This window comes from Phalacrocorax aristotelis, chromosome 5 (assembly GCF_949628215.1).
Source record: "Phalacrocorax aristotelis chromosome 5, bGulAri2.1, whole genome shotgun sequence".
Classification (NCBI taxonomy): Eukaryota; Metazoa; Chordata; class Aves; order Suliformes; family Phalacrocoracidae; genus Phalacrocorax; species Phalacrocorax aristotelis.
In genome coordinates, this window is record NC_134280.1 from 16,678,388 (window position 1) to 16,700,404 (window position 22,017).

Genomic DNA, 22,017 nt, shown 5'->3' on the forward strand with positions numbered 1-22,017 from the left:
AGCAGACAGTTGAGGAATGCCCATGGAAAGTAGCAGAGAGTATGTTGGAGTCTCGCCTGGAACAATGCATTCATCTTTACCCTGGGACATTTCCCTAATTCTATCTAATAAAGATACATTACTGACATTACTAAGATAGAAAAAAGGAGAAAAAGCAATGCCTTGTTTCTTTCTTATCAGTTGGGCAAATGATAATTCCCACTGCACAATGAGATTAGGCTCAACTTGGAGTAGCATCATAAATCTATGGTCATAAATCTGTGACCAGTGACCAATAGAGCAAGAATGTCTTTCTAAAAGCCAGGCTACAAAAAGAGTCAATGGCATGGGATGAGAGATGCTTTTGTTGTTCACCCAGTAAAACAAGCAAGTGGAAGATTATTAGATGGGGAAGCAGCAGCTTTGCTGGGCCAGATACCAGGTAAATGTGTCCAGTGTACCTGTCAACGGAGCAGAACTGGGCAATAGGCGGCTTTGGGTTCTCTTCAGTGGATAATGTATTCACCAAAAAAATGCAGCTTAGAATAAACTGAAACCAATCATCAGATTAAGAAAAAAAGGCAAAGGCAAAAAGACTGTTAGCATGGAAACATTTTCCTTCAGCATTTTCAAAACAGAAGGATTCACATTTTTGCTTCAAAGCAACTTGTTATAGCCCAAGTCATAATGTTTTTTTAAAAAAAGTGAAAAAGCAACCCTACAAATGAATGTTTTGTTTTAATTTGAAAGGATTTTTTAAAATGTTTTGATTTTCTCCTCTTTTATTCCACTGAGAAAATGAAAAAAAAAAATTGTCTCAGGTCACCCTTAAAACATTTTTCCCCAGATCTTTCAGTTCAGCCCGCAAACTGAAAAACCAGCGTGGGCACAGCCTACTTGGGAATTTACTGTCCCTCTTTATTTGAATCAGTCCTAAGCCAAAGAAAATGGGAAGTTCATTTTACCAGGTAATACCAACCAGAATTAAGGTATTTAGCAAATGTAAAAATACTGAAAATGGGAGAAGTTGTGGCTGTTTACAATGGGCTGAACACGACCCAGGAGATAAGCCAGCTCCAAAAAACATTGCCATCTACAAGCTTCCTGCTATGCCATCCTACTCTCACATAAGGCAATTTATAAACAGTGGGTCTGATCCTGCAGTTGACTGAGATGTGCTGACACCACTTATTTGTGAGCAATGCAAGACCCAGGTAACCCACCCCACCTGCTGCTCTAAGCAAGGGGTTTTGGGGGTTTGGGATGCTTGCGCTGGGGGGAAGCAAATGGAGAGAAATACAACATCCTCCCCACAAGCAATATCTGAGCATCACTCATGTGACCTGAAAAACAACATCCCCTTTTTGCAGAGCGTTACCACTTCTGCAGGGACAATACAGTACTGGATAGTTGCTTTGCAAGCTCAATAAAATGAAAAGGCCTTACAAGGATCTTTGTTGGGACAGTCATCTGGTTCAAACACAGCAGAAGACGACAACAACAACAGCAAAAAAACCCACAATAAATTAGGTATCAGCACAGCTTTTAAATGCTCTACAACAAGTACTTGCAAGACAAAAAAATCACAGCTCTGGTACTTAGAATCTTGTCCTTTTTTAAAAAAACAGTAATCCACAGGTTTTGCATAAAAATAAACATTTTAAGCTGACAGCACTATGTTAATTGGGTCAACCCGCTTTTTAATATATATATATTTCTATGTATATTTAAATGTATATTTTTATGAATATATTTTAAAGGAGTAATGGGGAGTCACAAATGCATAAAAATAGATATTTTAGAAAAAAAGACATTTGTAACAATAAAGACAACCCCAGTGGAAAAGAAGGAAAATAAAAGAAAAAAAAAAAATCACGAAAACCAGGGCAGTATTCTAAAGCAATGGCTCACCATACTGTAACTTGTGGAGTCCAGTCCTTCTGTATTGTGAGCAGTTACTCCTAAATACTATTGGCTTTCGTAACAGTGACGTAAAGTATAAGTTCCTGCACATTTATTTAAAAAAAGAGAGAGAGAAGGGATTTGGGTGTATAGGACAGATTTCGATGCCTGTTACATTGCTGTAAATAACTAGCACAGATCACCTCCCAAGCTGAAATAAATTCTTGCATTTATAAGAGCATATTTTCTAATCAAAATCTGATCTATCCCTCTGAACTAAAATTAAGAAAACCAAACACTTTTATCCTACAATTTTTTTTCTGTTGTCCTACAAATACTCAAAACAGATTGGAAAAGGTGGGATTTTTAGTAGTGCGTGTCAGCATCCTGTGCATCTTTGACAAAAGCCAGCTCCTAATGGTTGGGAAGATTATTTCAGAGAGTGATCCTGTCCCTTTACAGCAGGAGGTAACCTCACTGTTAAAAATCCCTTCAAGGCAAAAAGATTGGGGGGAGCGGAATTATATGAAAAAATTATAATAGCCCGAGCTGCTTGCCAGCTGCATCAGTATTCAAGTAAAGTTTAAAGTACCTTTGTGGGACTTTAGAGTCTTGGAGGGTCAGACCAGCTTATTTTAACAAGTGTAATATGCACTTTGAAACAGCCTTGTCATCTGCTTGTTTAAACTAAAAAAAAAAAACCAACTCAAAAACAAACAGGAGCAAAGGAAAGGTATAGGAAAGGTCTCAGCATGAGTATTAGACTGCAGAGTGTCTTCTTGACTGAGACTGATATTCTTGCCTTCCTTTCTAATGCATTAAAATATCATGAAGTCATGCAGCCATTTTAAATGAGTACTTCAAGAGTCCAGTTTTCATAGATATTAACTTGATCACCAGCACAGCACTGGAGAAAGCTGATCTAACAATATTTCACTTACAGAACTCTTCAAAGGAAAATAAGAAATACAATTCCACAAATAACAATGCCAATTAAAAACACAGAAAGCAAATTGGTTTTTCCTCAGTGTTTTCTCTTAGACATTCTTTCAGAAAATAATTTTTCTTCCCGTATCTTTCTTTAAAAGCAAATTTTCTAACCAGCCAGATTTTAGATCTATCTTCCACCTACATGAATCTAAGCTTTTCTGCAAATGCCTACAGGCTTTTGGGGGCAGAGGATTCCCTCTCCTAAATTTCAGAGCCATCTAAATGGCATCTGCTTGTTTTGCCTTGTTTCTCCTCTTGAATTTGTCCATTTCCCCTTAGCATTTCACAGGCCAATACTACTGCAAGAATTTAGGTGTCTGCATTTGAAAGAACTCTGGACTGAGCACAGCTTCACAAATTTCATCTTCTCAGTGCCCTTTCCATGTAGTTTCTTCTGTCTTTACATGTAAAAAATCACAGTTTCTGTAACGTTTTAAAGGAAGAAAATAAAATACACACACACACACGTACATTGTATTGATGAACACTATACACTAAGTATTTTTTCAACAGCATAACAGAAAGTTTGGCCTACTGTAGATTGAACACGTAGGGAAGGCTGAGTTTTTACTGTTGCCATGCAAGCCACCTTCGATACAAAACAGAAGAACCAACCCACCCAAGAGTAAATGCAGCTTCTACTCTCAAGCTATTAGGCAAATACTGCCTTTCCAAGGATCAGACTGACATCTCGCCAATTCAGTCAATGCCGTATTTAGAACCACACTGAGTTGCTTCTGCATCAGTCCTCTGAATCCAAATGCTGTTAAAACCAAAGGGGGAAGAGGGTATTTGACTTGTGTTATTATTATTAATACGTATATATTTTGGTAACACTCTGAATTTCAATTTACTTCTGAAACCTTGCCCTTTGAGAAGAACACACCCTTTTAGCTGACTTTTTTTTTTTTTCAGTCTTCTGTTCCTTTAAAATTCTCTCTTCTCTTCATTTTGCTGTTCTTTTTCAATTATCTACCAGAAAACTTGCTTTCTTCCAGCAGAAATGCAGCTGGTGGGCTTCGGCTTTCACTGCACCCGCTCTGTGAAATTCTCGGGGAAAACCCCTCGGCATTGGTCAAGTTCCTTATGCTGGATCCAGTCAGACTCCTTCACACCCATCAGCCATCCTTCATCCTGGAGGAGAAGACAGAGATCGGATGCTAAGGGATAGATGTGAGCAGGGATTTTTCTTACAGAATACAGGCCAAGGAGTTGTCAAGGCACTATATCAAAGCCATGCTCGTATTTGGCTTGGAGACAATCCAGGAAGAGGATGGGGGAGAAGTTAAACAAAAAAAGCTTTCCTTGCCTTTTAAACAGGGAGAAGGCTACAACCCACCAGAGTCAGTACAAAAGCTCCTATCTGACCCAGAGTGTCTAGAGACAGTGAAATTGTAAATAATTATCAAGTGTAATAGAAACATGTCATAAACTACAGCCACTGAAGCAGGAGAAATTCTGCCAAAGAAAGTCTCCAGAGCTACAGGACAGGAATCAGCTATCTCACCTTTCATAATCTAAACATGAGAGGTCTAGCATTCCCCATAGTCATAAAAGAGACTGGCACCTCCACAGTGCAATTCACCCCATTCATCTTGGATACAGGTCTTTGGAAAGGATGAATCATTCCCTGGAGGTGCTGATCCCCTGCTCCAGTCAGGGCACCTGTATGATTAGCATTTTAAAGAGGTGGTACAAGAAAAGCAAATCTTGATTGCTATACTAAAGGCAAATGGAGTCCTGCCTAGTAGAACCTGCTCAGGAGGACAACTAGGTGTCCCACCCTCTGCCTACAGGGGCTCTAGCATGGAGATTTCTGCTCCATCTGAAGCACGTGAGGGAGACAAGATATTCAAGGTGGGAAGGCTGCACTGCTTGCAGCTCAGGTGTGCAGACATCCTATTCTCTGCATGCCTTGGAGCTGCCATCATGGAATCACCCCTTCAGCATTCAAATACACGGGCTCACGTGAGTCATTTGCAGTGGGGCAGCCTGTGGGTTAAGACTGCAGCATGAGGCAAGAGAGCTGCACGGGGGACTGCTGCCTCCAAACTCAGCCTGCTCTGCATCCACTCCTCTGGGCAAAGCATGCACCAGGCTCATTTAGTGAAGCGTTACACATTCAACTACATAACTTACCTGGACAGAAGTGCTCGGGCAACCATATGCTCTAAGCTGTGGGGAACAGGGCATGCGTGTGTGTTGTTAACACAGTTGTTCTGACACTTCTGCTTTCCTGGAATTGGCAGGAGTTACCTGGGTATTTACCTGAGGCCAAGCAATGCCTCCCTTGAAACATGTTCTTTAAAAACATACCTGCACAGGGCAGGAGTGATGCAGCCCTCGCCAGGGGTGATCCATGAGGCACGTATTGCTTTCTGCTGCCATTTTTCACCTTGTGCCCTCTTGTCTTGTTTTCTGCACGTTTCACGTAGCAGCAGCTCAGACCAGCCATTGTATCTGAGTTCCCTGCTTGTTGCAGGCTGTACTGGGTGCCTGCGGGCTCTGGTAACTCTTGCCTTAGATTTGAGCATTCAGGGAATGTCATGGGAATGGCATGAGATAGGAACCCATCTGCAGCAGCCAGCTGCAGGGGCTGCAGAAGGACTGACATGCCATAAATCAGGAAGACAAATGACTAGGTGAAAGACGCTGGGCCCAAGTATCTGGAAGGCAGCTTCCAGCTCACAGCATGGCAAGCACAAAAGCTCATCCATTTGCACATAGCATCTGTGCCATACAGCATGCATCACTCCCACTGCATCCTGCTACAAAGGGTCTCCTCAGCTGTATGGATTAGACACGAGGACCCAGACTGACCATTGCCAATTCTGAAACACGTCACTTGAAGTGCCAGCTTAGAAGCGTTGCTGCCCTCAACTCTTTCTTCTGTCAAGAGAGATGAATTCAGGCCTGGCTGATGTTCCCACAAATTGACACCTAATCTGCAAGGTGGGGACGTGGATCACAACCTATTATCCTTCCTATTAAGCTTCCTCCACTCACGTGCACAGTTCATACACATGTTAACAGCCAATATTTTCTGGCTGGGTATGGTCAAGGTTAGGGAAACGAGCTGTAGCACAGGATACACTGTGGGAAGGTTAGAGGGCTTCAGTGCAGCTACAGCATCACATTAGCAACACTCAGAGCTCACCCTCTGCAGCTTGGAGAGTCTTGAGTTCATGGCTGTTGCACCCACATCCAGCTAGAGCGCAAACATAGGGCATTGAAAAACTCTGCTCCACGAACGTAATCTCCTACCACAAGAACTAGGGGAGCTGCCACTCATTTCCCATCCAGAAAGCTTTCTGAGAAAGAAACGCTCGCAAATGCTTGTGCAGGGCAGTTCCACTCAGTAAGGAGTGGAATCACTGCCTCTTCCCCACTCAACCCTTCCCTCCAGAGTACCTAGCTCTGCAGGAACTGCCAGCATATTACAGCTCCCATTTCACAAGCAGCAGCAAGGTCTGCCTCCATAATTCACAAAGCCAACAGCTGATCCACAAAGAAGATCCACATCATCTGTGGCCAGTGAACTACACCACCTTCCCTTAATCCCTTGTGTAATCCAGATCTTGTCTGGGCTTGGCCAAACCCAAAAAGATGGTGACTACTGAATCAATTCAGAGAATTCCCTTCCTTTTCCAAACACCTGGATACGTGAGCATGAATTTTATAAAATCACTACCTTCTTCAGCCAAAGTAATAAAACTGCTGCAGACCTTATCAGCTGGAAGCCCTCAAACACAGCAAGTGAGGAGGATTTACTCAAGGCTTCTAGAAATAGCTCAGATTAAAGAAAAACATCACCAATTAAATTCAGGTTGGAGATGGACCGTTAAGACTGTTCCAAAGGCTGGAGCAGGTTGCTCAGCCCCAGAGTTCTGCTGCCATCTCCTGACCACTGTCTTTTGGAAACAGCCATTGCTATGCTGAAGTGCAAGACATCATTCAGGGCAAGCTGCTTTCTCAGAGCTCCAACATTTCTCAAAAGGAGATAAAACATCATCATAAGCTGTGGGTCACTCCTGCCAATGCCACAGTCTGCACTGCAGTGGTCACAGTGAATGTGCGTCAAGTTTAGGAGCAGTGAGGAGGCAAAGTATGAGCTCTCTTGGGCTCCCTGATCGAGGAAGCCATTGTATTGGCTCAAATGCTCTGATAGGGACAGGAAGCCACAGCTATTTCACATGCTTTATGCAGGATAATGTCTTAAGTTTCCAATCACAAGCAGAGCCCTCCCCTCTGTTGCAGGAAGCCAATCTCAAGCTCAAGGACAACCGGCTCTCCCGCCAGCTCCCAGCCACAAACCGATGGCTCTGCATCCAGCCAGCCAACTGTTAGTGGAGGAAGAAGCAGCTCAGGAAATTCCCCTGGCTCCTCCCAGCCCAGGCTCACACCATGTCTTCCCTACTCACCTGCTCCTCAGGGTTCTCAAATGGAATCACAAGCACCACATCCCCAGCCTTCAGCTGCAGCTCGTCGCTGTCGGTGGCCGTGTAATCATGCATGGCCTGGACCTACAGGGAGAGGGGAGGAGAGCTTGGGTGAGGCCAGCCTTCTCTCACCTTCCTCCACACCTTCAAAACAACCGGCAAGTGATCTTTGGCATATTCAGAACACCCACCAGACTCCCCTGTCTACTCCTGTATTTTCCCATTTAACCTAGCTTTCCAATTTCCCCAAACACAAGTCCTCTGTCCCTACTCGTGTTTCGAACTCTTCTTCATTTGCCATTTGCATCAAAGTTTAGCCTTTCCAGTTCAGAGCACAACTTCTTATCTACTATCCAGAGTCTGCGACTACCACACCCCCAGAGGTAGGAATAACTGCAGCAGAAAGAAGGAAGGGGTTTGCTATACAGCACTGATGCTTTTATACAGTCCTTTGAAGCACCTGGGCTGCTGGAGAAGAAGGTGTATCTCCCTCAATTTCCTTTCTCCCTTTCAATGTGCCACAGCCCATGGCCGAGATGAGCAAAAGCAGTTAATTCATTACAGGACAAAAATCACGAGGAACTCAGTGCCCCACCACCACGCACTCACCTTGAACAGAAATCCTGGGGGCATGTCAGCTCTTTCAGACGAAGTGCCTCCTTCCACAGTGCCATTGACGGTAGCAGGGAAAGTTTCCACAACAACAGCAGGCAGAGAGCTCTGGTAGGCAGCAGCAGCCAGAGAAGGAAAAAAAAAAGCCATTGAGAGAAGAGAATCCAAAATTGCAGCTCCAAGTCCACCCTGGAGGATCCATGTCCTAACCCCACCCACGGCTTTTCCCAGCACAGCAGTCAGTGACAAAAACACCCAAAGGACAGCAGAAGTAGCAGCGAGAAGACAGGAGAGGTGACTGCTATCTTCCTTTGCTTAAGGCTGCAGAAGGGCAGAGAGGATTTAGAGTTTTTCTGGGACCATAATACCCAGCATTTCCCATTCACTGTGGTCACAACACAGTTCTTGTAGAGCCCTTGTAGCCCAGAGCCTTGTCTGTTCTTGTAGAACGGACAACTCAAATGTGACAGCCTATAGGAAGCAGGCGGCCATGAGATGGGACCTGCTCCAGTCCCCTAAAAAGGTGGCAGCTTCAGGAAATAAAGAGGAGCCCCAGATATTCAGGGGACACAGGCAGAGACCAGAGGACAGGGCAGGTGAAGTAAATGGCGAGCAAGGAGGAATCCAGCAGACAACACAAGCTTAGCACAGCATGGGCTGTGGGCTGGCTTCAAAAAACGCGTGAATGGACAGTTCTTTTTGTGGGTCTTCCAGCACAGCTTCTCCCTAAGCATTACACAGAAAATGCAACAGTTAAGGCTGGCCTCTGAATAACAGCATTGTAACTGCTGGGGTGGCAGGGATGTGTTTTTCCAAACAGACACACCTTTTTCCCAGCCCAGCCTCACACATCTGCTGTACAACAAAGGGATGTGATGGAGAAACGGGACTGCTGTCCCTCGAGGTGCTTACCGATCCTGAATCGGCCTCGGTTTTAGATGCTTCAGCTCCAGCCGCTGCTTCTGATCCAGCTGCTTCAGCTCCTCCATGGGCTGCTTCTGCAGGCTACAACAGAAAAGTCATCCAGGTGGAGAGTTATGCTCATTACAGCTCTGCCTGTATGCAGAAAAGTGCAGTTCAGTCTGTCCAAGTGCTCTATACTGTTGACTGCTGCCATCTGCTGACAAATGAGTGAGACTGAGACACTTTAGGGTCTTGCTGGGTTTCTGCTTCCCTCTTTCTCTACAACCCCGTGAAATCACACTAAAGCCTGCATTCCCTCACTCCGGCCATGCAGCAGGCAATACTCCAGAGGAAATCAATGAAATGCCAAAAGTCCTGTGTGTCTTTCTTTTCACGATCTGAATCGCAGACCTACTTTACACATGCACACTGTATATTATTACACATAGATTGCCCACTTGTATGTGAATACAAGTCTGCTTGCATGAAAGGGACAAGGTTCTCTCAATAGGCTACTTCCAAGGATCAACAACGAAGGAATATTTAAGCCTTAGCATACCCCCGAAAAAAAGAGCATGGTAATAATGTGTCCAGATACAGAAGTTAGTCTGGACCCAGCATCTACATGACATTAGCACTGAATCACACTGAACTGAAAACTGTGCTAACTTTCACCCAATTTGATTTTGGACAGGCCCAGAGAGTCATGAATTTGGATTCTGTTGTGCATATTCTATTAGTAAGAATTGCTATGAATATTCTGCAGAGTGTACGCACACGTTTGTGTTGATGGGGGCGGAGTTTCTAGTGCACAAGAAGCTGCCACCACCAGGGAGAAATTCAGCATCACCTACAAATCACTGCCTGGCAGAGGCTGTTCTAGTAAGCCTGGGGACAGGGGTTTCTGTGCGCAACAAGAGACCAGCTGAACACCTCTGATACGCTTCCAGCAGTTCAAGTTTTTATTCTCCGTTGACTGACATCAGGCTAACTCTTAACAAAAAATTAAAGATACTTATTTGCCCCTTCCAGAAACTACAGCAATGCAGGAAGTAAGTGGATCTGGTAGCATTAATGCTGCAGATCAGCCCCCCTTGGGAGACTGGCCAGGCAGCACCTGGCAAAACTCCTGACAAGAATCTCAGGGGTGTAATTTGCAGCCCAAGTGACTTCACGGCCAGTCTATATCTTTGTTCTCTATAACAGCTAGCACATGCACATCTTTGCAGAATCTAACCAGATACCCACTTTATACTTGCACAACAGAGACTACTATACAGAGACTTCCCATTTTTAATACATGTGCATAAGCCAGCTTTAGCACGCCTACATGCCTCATACATTTTGTAAACACATGTACCCCCAAATACACATTCAAAGAGGCATTGTCCAGATTTCTTAATGTTGCAATTCTTAGCATCCCAACCCTACAAAAGCCCAGTGTAAAGTAATGACCATGGCAAGCCTTAACTCTACACCCATGCACTGGCACAGTGCTCCAAGTAGTTTTCTAATAACAGCAGCAATACAAAGAAAGAAATCCTTGATTTAACAAAAAGCCATTACTTTACATTCAGCTGCTCCAATGCAGCTGTTTAACACATACTTTCCTCTCCTATCACATCCTTTCTCATGCCTCCCCATCACCATTTCCACAGGCCTATACTGCCAGAAGATATAAACAGCAGAGCTGTTCCCATCTTGCAGAGGATTCCCACAGCAGCTTTGGTAGTGCTAAGGTAAATGTATGCACATGAAATGCAACAAAAGCTTCTCCTGTTTAATTAAGATTCACTCCCAGGTTGCTTTTATCTGGATTCAGTGAAACTGGAAGAGATGCCAGCCCAACTCTATCTGGCCAAACATGGTTTTTCTGTGAACAAGTGAAAAGGAGTTCTATGTGAGCTCCTTTTTTAAGAGCAGCTAATTTACAAAAACAGTATTTAATAACCAAAGAAACTGAGTTTAAATTAATCCCCTGGATTTCAAAGGGAGTTTTCATGTCAGCTACTTATTTTTCTATTTTATGAACCTGTGAGCATCCCAAGGCCTATAAAAGCATTTACAGTCATGGAAAGATACTATAGGGAGAAGAGGAAGAATTGATCACTGCTGTTGCCAGGTTTGAAAGCTTTGTTTATTCCAACAGCAGCATCATACACACCAAATGCATGTTTCCTAGTCTGCACAACTAAGAAAGTTCTGCTGCATCCAAGTTTTTAGGCAGTTTTTAACCTCATGGTATATGGGACTGTGTAACCATGCAACAAGTCTCCTCTCATCAACAGCTAAAAACAACATTAGAGCAAAAACACTTCAGAAGGCTTGAAGAGCAAGAGGAGGATTCCCCAGCTACCGGGAGCTCTGCTCTTTAACCGCGCATGGTATGCCAAGGTGAGAACTGGCATGGTGAGAACATCTTGTCTAGTAGTATTCCCCAGTTGATTAAATTGTCATTTGGGTGAAATCAGTTTCCAGGATGGGAGAAATGGCCCAAACCACTTTTAACACCCCAGACTGTAAGCACAGCTCAATCATACAGTCATACCTCACCCCTGCCCATCCACTTCAAAGGCACAAGATCTTTCCTTGTGAAAAAACACTCTTCTTTCTTACTAAGACAGACAGAAAATGTACATACAGGGGAATGACAGATGTTAAACGCTGATGGCGGATGAAACACACAAGGGGAGCATCTGTCTCGACATGACCCAAACTCATGTGAAGGACAGCACTGGCCACAGCAAGTCCTCGGGCCAGGTTCTCTGCAAGGATTAAGTCATGTCCTCCCAAGTACTGACTCTAGGTGGTGATCTGGCCCTTGAGAATGGAAAGGTTGGCAGGACACATTCCCCAGCATAAGCCAAGGATATGCGCTTCATCTACACCATGGGATATGGCCAGCTCAAGTAGCAGACTTGAGTACCCAGGCCAAGCATTTTCTGTCCATGCTGCTGGCTGTTTGTCCAGAGAGGCTCAAAAGTAGTTGTGCTTGAAATACCTCCCAATGGGCTAATCTGCAGCAACCCGAGACCTTCCCAGGCTCAATATATCTAGAGGGCATAAATGAGGGTCTGGCTCTTGTTCAGATGCAGAGCACGTGTAGGGTCTCCCTCATCAGCAAGCTCCAAAGCTGACGTTGAGACAGATGCCAGGTAGGTCTTAGGCCTGCACTTAACTTTCAGTGTAGACACAGGTTGAGCTATTTCACATCAGCCTTTCTGGCAACAATGGTCAATGAACAGCAAACAGCATAGGTAATTCCAAACACATTCATGTACCCAATGGTATGGGCAGTAAGGACATGGGCCAGCTGAGACATTTATGCATCGCACACAAGACCAACAGGATGTATATGTATAGAGTTTAGGGAGTAGAGGACGAGGATGATGCCACAGTGGGATTAAGTTTGAGGTGAACATCACAGCATCATGCCATAGGAAGGATGAGCGAGTTAGCAGGGAAAGGCAATGGGGTTGTGCGCTGGCGGAGACATAAGTGTCAGAGTGCCAGACTTGACTTGCAAACACGTGACTGCCCCTGGGGCTTCACAGAAGGTGCAGAAGTGGGTTCAGCAGCACATTGAGCAACTTTGGTTTGGGGTCTGCAGAAAGGACAAGCAGCGAGGGAAAGGAGATGCACACAGAGATGGCACTGGCACATGCACAGTATATGATGAGAGATTAAAACCATATGAAGTTCTTACCTCCCATAAATCCCAAGGTAAAGACTAAGCATGTCAAAGAGCAACAAAAATAAAACATGTTTATATGTGATTATTTCAGTGAGTACAAACATTACAGATGCTGATCAGACTGAAGCAGACATACGCATTCAACAGCACTTACCTCTGCATGTTTTAAAAATAGTTTTTCGTACATGAATTTATACACCCCTCCCCACTGCATATTCAAATTCAAGTACCAAGGCATTTGAGTAAGGGATTTTCCTACCTCTGGTATGAAGTGAGACAGCCAAGCCACATTCAGTTACCAGTGGCAGACCACATAGCCAGAAAAGAAACCTAATGAGTTGTGGTCCATCAGGGTTAAATATGCTCCCATATAACCACACCCAATAGAGTTAGTATGGTTTCAGAACAAGACTTCAATTGGTGTCTTTGGATCAGTAGTGAAATATCTTAACCTCCTTGCCTTAGCACCTACCCTATAAGAAATAAATTTGACTGTTTTGAAAGCTAGGTGTTTTTTGCTAGGTTTTGTATTGTGGTTACCATTAGAAAGACACTTTCTTTTAATGACTTCTGAAGCTAATAATGAACACATTAGAACTCCAGCTATGCTATTGCTGAGCAGTTTTGGAAAACCCACTCAGTATAATATTTGTTGCTTGCTGGAAGGGTAACAGTTCCATTTTAAGTCAAAATTACACTCGTATCCTATGCCAGTATGCCAAATTATCCAAGTTATAACAGGTGATTCAGAAAAAAAAAAAACCAACACAACCCTGTAAAATAAATTACGAAAAAAAGCTTTTTCCGGGCATGCAGCTTGTTCTGTCAGGCAAGCAGACATAAAATGCCAATCTGCCCACTTAAAGCTCCAGAAAGTGGTAGCTTGCCATATCGGTGTGTATCAAACTATGATAATAACTAGTATTTTGCGGATTCAGTGTTCTAATTTTGAAGAATCAAATGCCTAATGTTTGATCTCTCTAATAAGAGAGGTCTTATCACTACAAAAATCTGCATAGTACAGGCCTACCTGACATGATGATACTGGAAAAATACTGTAAACATCCTAATTATGTTTATTACAAACTTTAATGGCAACCACAGGCAAAAAATAACTATTTCATACATATGAAATGGAAAGCCTCGGTGAGGACAACAGCCAAATTCAGGATGCACTTCAAAGCCTCCAGCCATTTAGACACAAAATGAAGCACAGTCCACCTGCCTCTGACAGAGGAGAGGACCAGGTACAGGCCAGACCAGAATTAGGCATCATCTTTTTTGACACTGCACTGCACAGTGCTATGCTCAGGGAGGAAGCTGCTTCTTAACTATGAACTGGGGCTATGTTATACCCAGAAAAACAAGGGTTTCACATCACTTGAATATCTATCTGCAGCTTTATTCACCTTAAGCAACTGCAGATTATCAGAATGCTTATGAAAAATCCATTTGAGAGCAATTAATAGCAGGAGCACAGAACTGGGGCTGAATTCCCATCCACAGAGTAACAGTTTAAATCCATATAGCATATAGAGGGTGCTAATCTAGGGAGGGACATACATTAAGTTGAATAAGTTGTCAATCAGTAGATCTCCAGAGCAAAGCACAACCATCCCTCAAACACCTAGTGCCAGACTGTGGCCAAGCTAATAGCCACCTGATTCTCACTGGGCTTACACAACCAGCAGAGAAGACTAAGGTGCTCATCTGCAAGGCTGAGGTCTGGGAACCCAGCTCTGCCACTCACAGCTTAGGTCCACATTATCATTCACGTGGGTGCAGGTCATGCCACACTTGGCAACAAGTCAGTTACAAAGGGAAAAGGAATGGTGATATGAACCAACCTGGGAGGCAGGTGTGGGGGTCTTCCCCACAGTGGCATCTGGTTTAATGGGATCAAAATCCAGATCCAACAGGCTGGCTCCCTCCTGGAAGGGCCCAGGGGCATCAAACTTGGCAGCAGTGAGGAAGAAAAGCAGTACGAGCATTAGACACAAACACACACGTGCACAGTAGAAGGAGGGTATGTGACATCCAGGAGCTATGGCTGCAAGCACAGAACACATGGTGGCAATGCAAACACCTGATGGGACTCCGGACTGACTGGTGCCTATAATCACAGGCAGTGGCATGGGTGCCACTGTAAACCAAACCTGAGCCTTTTCGACAGGACTCATTCATCTTCCCACCTGGCCAAACGAGCTGACAGAGTGTAAGCACTTGACCTGCTGTGATCAGAAGGATCACTGCCACTTACGACTCAGAAGGGCTTCTCCTTATATCTATTTCCCATAGCTTATCCAGCTGCCTTTGTACTAAAGGCCCAGGACAGGCTCCTTCAGCCACATACAGAAGAGCAACCATCCATACAGCTTATCTCAGGAACACGGATCCAGGCAGAAAACCACTCAAACTGCTGGAAGGCAAGCCTGACAGACCTCAGAGCTAACTCCCAAAGCATCTAGTCCCCTCCTGCCTCCTGAGACAGAACACAGAATATGGCAGCTCACCCTGGCTAAGGGATCTGAATCATTCCTAAACACAAAAATTCTGTTTAATGGTTTCCATTTCTGGACATCCCAGAAAAATGCACACATGAGTCTTCTAACAACTCATAAAACTAAGAGTCTTCCCCACACTCTTCAAAGTCAGGAGAATAACTCTCTTTGATTAACACTTTAGGTAAAAACAATGATGGCACATTCGCTGGTTACCATAAATAAAACAGTCACTACAAAGGACATGGTCATTAGTATCTAAAAGTGAACTATCATTTCTGGTTTTTAGATTTAACCTAACCACTACAGGACACTCCTTTCTACTCAGCTTCAGGGGAAGCTGCTCTCTCCAGAAAGTCCAGGAAGATTTTCCCGTTTCCACAGACCACCCAGCTCACTGGTCGCACTGCTTCAGCTACCTTTCCAACAACACACCAAGTGTGGTAGGTTGGTCTCCACAGTTATCTCATAGCCCCGCCATGGAAAAACTCCTGGAAAGTAGCAAAAGACACCATTTAAGAAAAAGTCCTCTGAATACAACCCATACCACCATCGTTTTCACCGCCTCTAATTTCCTCTCACTCCAATTCTCTCATAGATTTTTCTCTCCATTATGAACACCAGTTTTTGAGATCCACAGGAATGAGGACAAGAAACGAAGCTCTCCCATCTCACAATAATAAATCCTGACCAGTATGCAGAAGCCAACTGTCATTCTAGTACGCTCCTCCAGCACATCCGGGCCACCCATGAGAGAGGCTCCAACCCCAACCTTTAGTTCTGTTTGGTAGGGAGACATCAAAGGCTCCAGCCATGGAACGATCTTACCTGCCATTCAAGATTTACATGCAAGGGTTAGCAACCCTTGCCTTTACCCAGATCTCCCGCAAGAGCTCATTGGAGCCAAGACATTTAACAGGCATAGCCCTGGGCAACACACTGAACACTAGTGGCTGTTGGGTGCTTCAGCAAACATTGTTCTGGCAACCATAGTCCTCCCCCAGAACTCCCATCTGATTGAAACTCACAGCAGATCCCATCCTGGGTCAGAACACTGATCAGGTGCAGAAGAGTACATCTGACAAAGGGCTGGCAGTCACATGGAAATACATGATACAAACTATGGGACAGAGTTGTCCATTGTGATACAGGAGAAGGAAGTACAGAAAATGATAGAGTTGCTCAGCTGCCTGTGGTCCCTGCCTTCCAGCACTGCTGTCAAAGCATCTCTGCTCTGCAAGCTTTATCTATTGCAATGCAAAATCTGACATGGACTTCCTTCCCTCCCCACTCCACCTCTGCTCCTCAGCACCTGGGTGGAAGGTGGCAAACCAGAGGCAATGGAGCAGCATGATGCAAGGAAAGTTAGGGAATGAGTCGCAGATGAGCACTGATAGAGACATTACTTGTGCTTTAACAAGCATTTAGGAAAAACAAATTATATATATACACACACGCATGCACGTGTATTTATATATATAAAAAAGTAGATGCAGGTATCTTATGATATAGCCAGAAATCTGGTCAGGCTCCTATATACATATGGACTGCCATTCTCCTAGATACAACGCAGAATTCCCCACCTGGGCATCTTCTCTTGCAGGGATGTAAATCAAAAGGAAAGTGAAGAGGAAAATATGTAATTTTAAAATGTTTTTCTTTTCTCAGGGCTTCAACTTATGCCATATGACAAGGAAGAAACATTCTGATGGGAACTGCTGGCTGGTGAAGAGTGACAGACAGCATCAGCACTCCTGAATTCACAGCAGGCACAGTCCTGCCCATCTAAACTGGAGGCACCTATTCTCTGCAAAGAGAACTTCAGGCAATTCCTGTTGGCCTTTCCTATGCAGGTCTAGGCTTTAAAACACAAAGCCCATGTGTGAAGGCAATAAAAAGCACAAAAATGCCTTGTCCCAGAACTGACACAGGTGCCAGGGTTAGCACTTGGGGATGTACAAGAGCCGAAAACACACGCTTCATCGACACCCAGGATCAGTGCATCTGGAAAGAGGATATCATGGAATATGAAGGGAGTCATGATCTGTGTGCATTCTTGCTGAACAAAATGCAGTGATTACTTTCTGACATCTTCACTGGTTGCACTTCTGTTTCTTCTATGAAGGAAGGCTCTCAAAGGGCAACGTATCAGTCAAAGCTGCCTTCTAGCCACCCTCCTCTCTAAGTTAGCTCCTATCTAACCCTTTGCCTTCGCTTACCTTCCTCCTTCACCTGACCAGGTTTCATGGCTTGACACCTCCAAAGAGAAGAAAGGTCAAAAGGAAAAGTTGAAAGGCAGACAAATATAAGGCAGGGCATAGCAGCTAACCTGCGAAGGGGTTGTCACACTTATCTCAGGGACAAAATTGTCATCAAACAGACTGATGATGTTCTCCTGCTTGATCTCCTTGGAGGGGGTGACTTTTGGAGGCGGAGGCACCGGAGGCCCTTTCCTCAACTGCATGCAAGTGAGCACATGGCCACAGCACAGACGGCGACACCCAAAAAAACCAGAGACAGGAATCAGGTTAGCCATAAAAACTGAAGGTGGGGAGAAATCACAACCACAGGCACAGAGCAGGGTCCAATCAACTCCATCTGAAGAGAGAGGTAGGGAGGGTGAAGGGCTGAATTGAAACAAAAAAAACACAACCACACGCCTCCAGAGAAGGTTTGGCATCATTAGTTACACTTCAGCCACGGGCACATTTCCCTCTGCAGAGGAGAAGCGTAACACAATTAATATGCATTGACAGGACATGCATACATAATTAAAGCATGTGCAACCTTCAAAACAACCACTGGGAAGGGAGCAGATCAATTGCTGAGAACAGGATTCAACAGACGAGGCCAGCACTGCCTCCCTTTGCCGTACTTACCATACCAAAGGAAATGTGAGACCAGACTCAATTTGTCGTATTATGGGTAGGTGACTGTGAGGACAGACACTGATCAGCCCAGTACTCGTTCCCTGGTGCACTGGTTATCGGTGTACCATAAAAAGGGGCTGAAGGAGCTGTTGATGGCGTCTTACTGTTTCTCAGCTTTAGGCAAGAACAATTCAAACTCCTGAGAAGCCATCACTGCTGTGGGCCCAACTCTGCTCTCAGTTTCACCAATTAGCAATGACACTAATGAATTCATGTTACCCAAATGGGCACCCCAGAGAACGCATAACAAAGCCTGCGTCTGTAACTTGAACCCATCCCAACACCCACAACCCCATGGAAAGCTGTGGTAGACCCTCCTTAGACCAACACATCCAAATCCTTTTCATATCTTCTCATGCAAAAGGCTAAATGATCATTTCTAGATCAAAACAAACTTTGAGGAGCTGCTGCTGTGTTGGAACAAAGCAGTCAAAGTTCCCAGCACCACAGCAATGCTCAGCAATGACAATGCTTTCCATTTACAGTGACGTTTTACAGTTACTTGATCTTCTCATTGTATCTAGGATCCCAAAGCAGCAAGACTCAGATACCTGACAACAGGCACCCAGCATAGTAGTGTGAGGCCCAGATCTGAAACACAGCAATCCCTGCCTCCTAGTCCTGTGTTCACACGCCTCCAGCATATAACTGAGCTCTACAAGGCATTTATTCAGATTGCTAAGGATATGCCTGGTTTTCTGCTGGATTAACCTACTTTAGAGACTGTGAGTATGCAAACACACATTTTCCACTGAATAGCTGGCATGGGGAAAATAATGAGTAGTGTGTTCACTTCCAACTTTTCACTGTTTGCAGAAGGTGGTGTGTCCATATTCCTTAAGAACAATTCCTTCCTGAAAATCCCCTGCTTGCCAGTTGCAAGAAGGGACCAGAAATTTCAGGAAAAAGCTATTCTCAGAACAGAGCCACCATCTGCAGAAATGAGAAGCTCCAACTACAAACTCTGAAGCCAGAAAGATCCTGACTTTTTTGCTATTGATTTCTCTAAAATAGTCAGTCCCCTTCCTTCCAATGCATTAGTGTCTTGAGGACCACCACTTCCAGAGTGTCCAGCATTATCTCTACAAGCAGTCTAAAACCATTTTCAAAAACAAAAGGATTGCATATTGATGTTGGGTTATACCTGGAAATTCATCAAGCACAAACAACTTTGCCAGCTAGAATAGAACAAGTTCTTCAAAATTTTTCTGCTGACTTGGATCCCACAGAGATTTACCTAAATTTAGCATATTTGCACTGATTTCAAAAGCGTCATTACACTGTTTCAGTGGTGTAACTGAGAGCAAAAGTTTGACCTTTGAAATTTCACAGATCCCTGAAGTCTTGCATCATCATCAAATTATTCCATGTGGAGAGCTGACAGCAGTAGCTTCTTCCAAAAGACAGAAATAAGCTGTTTGAGAATTACAGGACAGTAAAAACCCCTATTTTTTTAGTACAGGGAACAGTTCAAAAATTAGTTAGTATTTATTTGGTCTCTCCTGTTTTGCTGTCGTTCTCTCCACAGCCTTTGCTTATGGTTTGCATTAATACTTCAGACAGGAAGCAGCCAGAGGATTGTACTTGCTTGTTACTTTTTGTTCCATCCTCCCCCAGAGGATGAGGCCCCTAGCCTCCCTAGGAGGACCCTAGAACAAATCACTTACCCATAGGTCCAAAGTAATAACAACTGTGAAGATTTCAGTATTACAAGTCAAGCACTGTTGACAGAGTAGACACTTGTGTTTTCCAGCTGGCTGGCAAGCTGACGTACACTTAGTTTCTAGACTTTATCCATACAGACACCAGGCTTGGCTCTGAGTACGAAACTCCTGTCCTTGCCTTCCCTCCCCCTGGAGCCAGCTCCATCTCTTAGCACCTAGTACGAATATGGAGTGGAGCTTTTCCTTCACTGTAGTGAGGCCCAGGAGAATAGATTTAATATAGACTCGGAAAGAGCTGCCAGGAGGTGGCAGCATTAGCTGCAAATACCATTTCAGTCTTGCCAGCGGCCCACCTGAGGTTCCAGCCAGGCCTGCACTGGAATATTCTGCTTGCTCGACAAGGGGTGTCTCCAGCCCCATTCCTGTGGTCAGGAAGGCAGCAAGTGAATGAGAAAGCACTTGTTGGCTGGCAAAAACAAGGCTTATGTGGGCTATTAAAAGGAAAAGGAAGAAGCCAAACTCAGCAAGACAAGTCCACAGGCAGGGTGAGTAAAGTCTGCAATGAACAGCTCAATAAATCTGTACAATTTCTTGTTCCAAAATTCAGTCAAGTTATAGTAATACTGAAAAAACAGGAAGGCAATTCTGGATGCACTGTCCTCTCTCCCCCATACACATACCCTACTCCAAGGTCCTAGCCAGGGTGGTGGTTAAGCCGCCCTAGGCTGTGCAATGCTGAGTGGTGCAGAGGCCCTGAAGAAGTTCTGGAAAGATACTGCCAGGCATCCACATGTCTCACAGGGCTGGAAAAGACCCTTTTGCCAATACAAAAATCCCCTTTTGGTCCCTAGATAATCTTGAAAATCAAAAATGCAGTGGAGGGAAAAATGCTGTGAGAGGCTATCCAGAAAGAGAAAACAGCCTACACCAGAGGCCTGGATTTGGAATCACACTGCTACACATGACAACAGCCCAGAAATTCTGGATTGCACCTACTTCTTTTCAGAAGCAATAGGTTTCCTCTTACCATTTCGGCCAGAACCCCTCTCAGCTTTAACTCTTCCTGGAAGACCCCTCCCTGGTGTCCCCCTTACTGAAATGCAAGGATTGGCACCAGACATAAACTTGGCCTAGTTCCTATTTTACCCTACTAAGATCTTTCCCCACCCACCAACAGAAGGATGGGAAGAGGCAGTAAATGTTTTCTTTTCCTTAAATCCTAAAGTAAAACATATCATATGATATACTGAGAAGGATATTGTAAACATGCTGCTGGGTATCTCCTGTGTAAGGAAAGGACTAACAAAGGCCACATGGAAGGTATCAGACTCCATATAATGGACAGTCATCTTTCTGGTACCCACCTAATTTCTTCATAGCTTAAGAATATGATGCCTTTATTTTTAACATAACATTATCTTGGGATTGAAGTTAAACATCATGCAAAGTACAGATGCTCTCCTTATCAATATTAAACTTTCTTCTTTGAACTTTCCTCAGCTATGGAAGTTCTTGAGAAGAAACTAGAACATTGAATTCCACTGGTTAATTCAAATGTAAAGAACAAACTTCCTCGCCTAGCTACAACTCCATCCTCCCTGGGTTCTTCTTGGCAATCCTACTGGATGGTGAAATATATTACTGGCCTTCCCCCTCTAAAGGCATTCAGAGACAGCTTAGTTCTTCCCTGTATGATGTAGGCATGGCCAACGAGCAACTTGCATTCTCAGCAACCAGTGAAGGAGAACAACCATCATGTCATATTCTCTGTGCTCAGCAGCAGGAAGAGGTCCAAAAAAGCAACTGGTGGATGTGTTTGACTCACGGAGCTTGTACCATCAGGGGTCATACTGGAGAGACATGGTCAATGTCATCAGGACACTACCTGAGATGGTGACTTTGGGATGCTTGCCCCAGGCGCTTCCAAAGTAGACGGTTCCAGCTCATGGTTGACAGTCTTGGTCTCAGGGCTGGTGATGGGCGATCCATCTGGTGGAGGCGAGGGGCTTTTATTTGCTTTCACTGGGGTGCTGTCACTGAAGGAAGTGGAGAGAGAAAGGGAGAGAGGGAAACAGAAACAGAGAAAAGTCTGAGCCAGGCCTAGGAGGAGCTGTGCTAACAAGCACAGATCAGTGGCCTCCATTATATCTTTGTTTCGCTGCCCAGACATGTGATGAAGATATTTGAAGCCTCTACAAGATTCTGAGAAGCATCTTTGCTGAGTCACTTGCAGTCCAACACACTGCAGCACATTACTGTGCAGCAGGCCACTCACTGAATTTCTACTGCATGGATATACTTTGCCTCAGATACAGAAAAACACAAAAAAAACCAACCAGGCATCCTTAATTCTGCTAGATTTTAACAAAAGTGCCTGACATTAAGCCAAAGTCTTTTAATACT

The 22,017-nt window shown here is 44.3% G+C and overlaps 1 protein-coding gene across 9 annotated transcripts in view; it reads right to left on the bottom strand.

Annotated features, from left to right (window-relative positions):
• Positions 1-2,748: 2,748 nt before the first annotated feature.
• BIN1 (bridging integrator 1) overlaps positions 2,749-22,017 on the bottom strand; it is a 96,551-nt gene continuing 77,282 nt past the window's right edge. For 3 of the 9 annotated variants that reach the window (XM_075093107.1, XM_075093113.1, XM_075093111.1), the window contains 6 exons: positions 21,500-21,650; positions 17,350-17,478; positions 8,835-8,927; positions 7,920-8,030; positions 7,293-7,394; positions 2,749-4,005 (listed from right to left, as the gene is read on the bottom strand). In XM_075093107.1, the coding sequence (XP_074949208.1) occupies positions 3,898-4,005; positions 7,293-7,394; positions 7,920-8,030; positions 8,835-8,927; positions 17,350-17,478; positions 21,500-21,650 (694 nt within the window). In that variant the 3' untranslated portion in view covers positions 2,749-3,897. Of the gene's footprint in view, positions 4,006-7,292; positions 7,395-7,919; positions 8,031-8,834; positions 8,928-12,531; positions 12,556-14,366; positions 14,475-17,349; positions 17,479-21,499; positions 21,651-22,017 lie in introns of all 9 variants that reach the window. The other 6 variants (XM_075093108.1, XM_075093115.1, XM_075093114.1 and 3 more) reach the window with 3 other exon arrangements.